Source organism: Penaeus vannamei, chromosome 7 (genome assembly GCF_042767895.1).
Source record: "Penaeus vannamei isolate JL-2024 chromosome 7, ASM4276789v1, whole genome shotgun sequence".
Classification (NCBI taxonomy): domain Eukaryota; kingdom Metazoa; phylum Arthropoda; class Malacostraca; order Decapoda; family Penaeidae; genus Penaeus; species Penaeus vannamei.
The window spans coordinates 30,721,051-30,726,050 of record NC_091555.1 but is presented as its reverse complement, the minus strand read 5'-3'; the positions used below and the strand labels follow the sequence as shown (position 1 = coordinate 30,726,050).

At 39.0% G+C, this 5,000-nt stretch overlaps 1 protein-coding gene across 3 annotated transcripts in view; it reads right to left on the bottom strand.

Moving 5' to 3' along the window:
* Window positions 1–1,997, bottom strand: part of LOC113800480 (ubiquitin-conjugating enzyme E2 Q2) — a gene marked incomplete at its 3' end in the record, with an annotated part of 35,238 nt that extends 33,241 nt beyond the window's left edge. For 2 of the 3 annotated variants that reach the window (XM_070123690.1, XM_070123693.1), the window contains 1 exon segment: window positions 1,692–1,996. In XM_070123690.1, coding sequence (XP_069979791.1) covers window positions 1,692–1,853 — 162 coding nt within the window. 3 annotated transcript variants of the gene reach the window in all.
* Between the last annotated feature and the right edge of the window lie 3,003 nt (window positions 1,998–5,000).

The window sequence follows — 5,000 nt, the reverse complement described above, 5'->3', positions numbered from 1 at the left end:
ACTCCAAAATCTGAGCAAAAAAGTGTAGACCTTTAGTCTATTATCATCTTAGAATTTTGTTATATTGTACAGTTAAACCATCACTTCAATATTTTTTTCAGGTCAACTTCGATGTGCTTAGCACGAGGAGTGGAATCTAATTGCAAGCAAAAGGAAAGGCTGCACAGCAAGATGTTGTAAAGAGACCAAGCCTACATCCAAGCAGTGAAAACTGGGTTTAGTCAGACAGGCAATTATCTATGAAGTGACAGCACCCTTGAGACAAAAGCTCCATTACTCAAAAAAGCAAGCTTTGGGTCACTCTCCACAAACATTGTGATTTCAAACATATATCTTCTTTCTATGGGTGCTTTGCTAAAGCCAAGAAAAGAAAACACAGCTAACTGGTAGAATAACCCCTGCACCCCCAAAAATATTCAAAGATGGTAATATTCCAACAGGAGCTAAGAAAAAAATGAATAGCCAATTGTTAATTGCACTAGATTGACAAGAACAGCATCACGAACCATTACAGCACTCACATTAATTCCAAATCCTCCATTTACATTTTCAAAAATTCTACTCGAGGATTGGTGTTAACAGAGGAATTATGCATGAATTTTTGTTGGTCATACATAAGTCTTTTGTTCATATTTAGAGCATTTATGAAACCTATGGTCATAATGTAGACAAAGCCACTGAAAAGTGTCCCAAAATTTAGGAAGTGATCACTATTTTAATTTTTGCAAGTTAATTCTATATAGGTCCTGTTTGTTCTTTCAAAGGCCACTGTTTCTTTTTTTTTATCATTTAACATTCAAATAATATCTCTAATACCAATGTACCAAGTAACGTCCAAAAGGTCAGTCAAAATTATGGTCTGGTCAAGGTAAAACAGTTTCCAGCACTTATCTTGAACACTCCACCTAATCTAGCATCCAAGAGCAATTTACGATAATAAAAGTGAAGAAAATAATAAATACCATAATATATGCAACTCACAAGCAGCCCTACAGCCGACTTTACTTCTATTTTCAAACTCATTGTGTAAAAATCACTGATGCATACCAATTTAAAGAACTGCTTATTTAAAGAATAAATTACAAATTGTTTATTAATACTGGGCACACCCCACATAACAATTGTAAAAAATAATGACCAAAAAGGAACAAAGACTAAAACTACATGCACTCCTCCAGTAGCCAAACTTATAACCACTTCAGAATTTAGCTTAAGCCTTAAGCTTAACAAATCCCTGAACAACAATGGATACTCAAACAAGCTACAGGTCTCCAAACCACAAGGTGTTATTCCCAGAGGATGACAATCAAATCTACGAATATTCATCTAAAATAATATCTGCTTGAGTACAAACTCCGTCCTTTCCCCCCTTGGTCTGTTGCAACACTACCGAACTACAACATCCTGCTTGGTCACTAAGACAGACAGATACTGTATAAGTTGTGAGATGAACGAGATGAGTTTTCCGAGAGATAGTGACGCAACGGTGGAAACGTAGCAATGGTTTGGAAAATGCGAAAAGAGGAGCGAGGGTCGGGCATGGGGTCCTGGCCTTGGACTCTGTAAACAAAGCCTGGACTGTTGGCCGACCTTCGCTCTGACATGTTACATTGATTTTCTCTTATCTAGCTCTCCTCAGGCCTTTTCTGGTAGGACTGGACTAAAGGCTGACTGTGGGAGACCATACTCACTGTGATATTGGCGTGAATGTCATATTTCTTGTTCGTTTTGGAAATAAATCGGCAGGTCAATTCGTCAACACTGGCCGCCACCACTTGGAACAGCTCGTCTGTTTTTGGAAACGCGTTCTCCAGTACCCGTATTTCCTGCTTGAGGGTGTTCAAACACGCCATGATAATTTCAATGCGCCCTTATTCCTGGCATGGAATCAATTGCGGAAGAACTGCGAGAAAATTCACAGCAGAGATGACAGCTCAGCGCGAGTCGTCTCTCTCTCCTTCCTTCCCGACGAGAAAATGGCGACTGCGGACAGAACTCACCAAGTGTCCAACTTTTTCCACAATCGAGCATTCACCCGCAAGTAAGGTCCCTGTGGATAACCCTTATTTTTTTAAACAATGTATCCAAGATAGCTTAAAATACCAAATATGTTTTTGATTAATATATTCTTATCCAAATGCATTGTCACTAAACCGTTGTTTTCGAAAGAAGTTCAATAAATAGGTTTACCGTCCTAGAAATGTTCATTTTTTAACAAAACTTAACCAAACTTTATGGCACATCTCCTTTAGTATGGTGAGTTCCCATGACAGAGTGCTCAACAGATGGCATTAGTTGTCGTCCCCAAATGGCGCTGATTTTGAACATTTCTTTAAATCGCACAACCGATTTCTTTGTAGAACATTGGTTAAAGCACGTTAGTCTGTCGTTCGAACATGCGAAAAATAATTCTATGTCAGCTATATATGATTTGGATCATTACATAAATACACTTATAGTAGCAGTATAGTGTAGAAACATCCTAGGTTATGACATGCATCATGCACAATATGCATCACTAATAAATCTATACATTACACATTTACAATACACATTACGATTTTTTGCTATATCAGCTGCCGAAATCGAGATCCCATGTATATATGAAAATATTTGATCAGATGTCGGCCCAGTACATTAATAAATATACAATCTGACATCGTTTCTTGTGTGTGTGTGTGTGTGTGTGTGTGTGTGTGTGTGTGTGTGTGTGTGTGTGTGTGTGTGTGTGTGTGTGTGTGTGTGTGTGTGTGTGTGTATGTGTGTGCGTCTGTGTGCCTATAAAGAAAAAAATCAATGTATTTAATTTAGACGATTATTCATTAATCTGTTTTGGCTGAAATATATGTGAAAACATTCATATACATAGATCCATAGAATGTGTATATTTCGCGGCAATACGGCCACTCAATTGGCTTTGTCCCATAAAACACGGTCGCCATTAAACGAGACAAATGACCAGAGCGCCACTGTGTTCCGCAACGATCATCCAATGAAAATTTTTAGCAGGCATTTCCATTAGACTTACGTTATGAACAATTTGTATTAGATTATTATAAGCTTTCACAATCTGGCCTATATGCCCTCGAAAGGAAGTCCACCCAGCGTCACCGTTAATGGCCGTGTGACCCTCAAGCTTAGGCCCACGGCGGACCGGGGAGGAAGGAAGCGGCAGTGGGTCGTCAAACATCTGCCCTTGGGAGTTTCTGCGTGGAGAGTCACGCGGTAAGGACAAGGAAGGAGGTTGTGGATAGGTATCCTGGAAGGGGGGAGGGTATCGCCACGCCGACCTGAAATTTGACCTGCACACACGCTGGGCAGTCGCACGAGATGGGGATGAAGTCTTACATTTTCTCTTGTGTTGAGATGAAATGCTGTCGATTGAATAGTTATCCAGGATTTTATAACAGTTTTCTTATTATCCATGTGACTTTACTGCCTTTCATTTTGAGTTCCTTTGCATCGCATGCCATAAGATCTTTCCTTAAAGAAACCTTAAGATTTTGCAAGGGGAAAGATATCATGTTCCTTGGCGACATGGAACAAAGACTATATCTACCAAGCCCAGTATTCTTTTTTTTTTCTTGATAATCTTACAGACTTTGTGACACGTGATGGTAGACGTTAATTCATTTAAGTCTAAAATTCAGTTTAAACATATGCCCAGTCAGACGGCGTGCATGCACTAGACGGCAGCATATGCTACAGCGAAGATTCTTTTTATTTGTCAGTTTTTGCTTGTAAAGTCTGTGTGATTTTCTGTCCAATTCATTCTCACAGTTATACATCTATGTTCTTTACCTAAGAAAATTGTTTGCTACAAAATTCAGGCAACTGATATTGCTTTCAAACGCCCGTCAGATTTTTCTTTGGTTGGAATCGAATAGCGAGACTGTGTGGCATGGTTCCAACCTAATGTTACTTTTATTATTGTTTGTACGTTTTACGAGATACAAATATCAGCCACAACTCCGTCAGAACTGAATAATAAGTAATAATAATAATAATGATAATAATAGTAATAGTAATAATAATAATAATGGTAATACTAATGATAAAAATGATAATAAAACCCACAGGAAAGGCGACTTCCCATGAGAGTAATGATATCCTAAAAACATCTAAAAGTGCTCGATATTCTTGGTAAGTGCAAGCCACGGAATAAAATATCCTTGATAACTAGCGGACTTCCACCGCAGTTCCTTACTTTCCCCTACGACCAACCGATCGTAGCGGCTCACATTTCAAACCGCTGTAGTTTTTGGACAGCGGCGGATTCATGATGGAGAAGTAACCGAATGCGCAGCAGCATTCACTTACTCGTAACCGAGAGTCGAAAAAAACATTCGTTTAAAAATAATTTAGGGAAAACTATATGTATTTGTTATTAGAAGATGCATCAAACACTTATGGACTGTGCTATGGTAAACGGTTAGTGAGCTTAGTTCTGGATTCTAGGTCGAACGAGTTAATTGACAGTTGTTTTTTTGGTTCGGCTGTCTCGACGGTGTACATGTAGCGTTCGGATGGAAACGGCAACCAGCCGGAAGCTGAAGGTGTAGGGAAAGGCACGTACAATTTGAATTAACCTTTAAGAGGATATCTCATTATCGTGGTGTTTACTTCCTTCGAGAGGGTGGAAGCACGAAGTATGCAAATGTTTTGTAAATCATCGAAGGAGATATCGAGGTGAGGGTACTTTGAGAGCCGTTTTGTTGTACCGAAAAACCGTTTACATTGTTTTCTGATAACGTTCGCTTTTGATAACAGAATCAAAAAGAATCTAAGAAAGTATCGATACGTTCGTGCGAACTGTCGCAGGTAAAGAAACTTTGACAAATGTTTGAATTGTTCTTGGTAACCCTACTGTACTTAGGGCCTCGTCTCTCCAAACTGCCAAGTAACAAATTTGGTCAATTCTGATGATTCAGCTCGGGCTTGGGTATAGCTTGTTGAATTGTTTGCTTCCAATCTGTGGATACGTTGTTCCATTGTATATC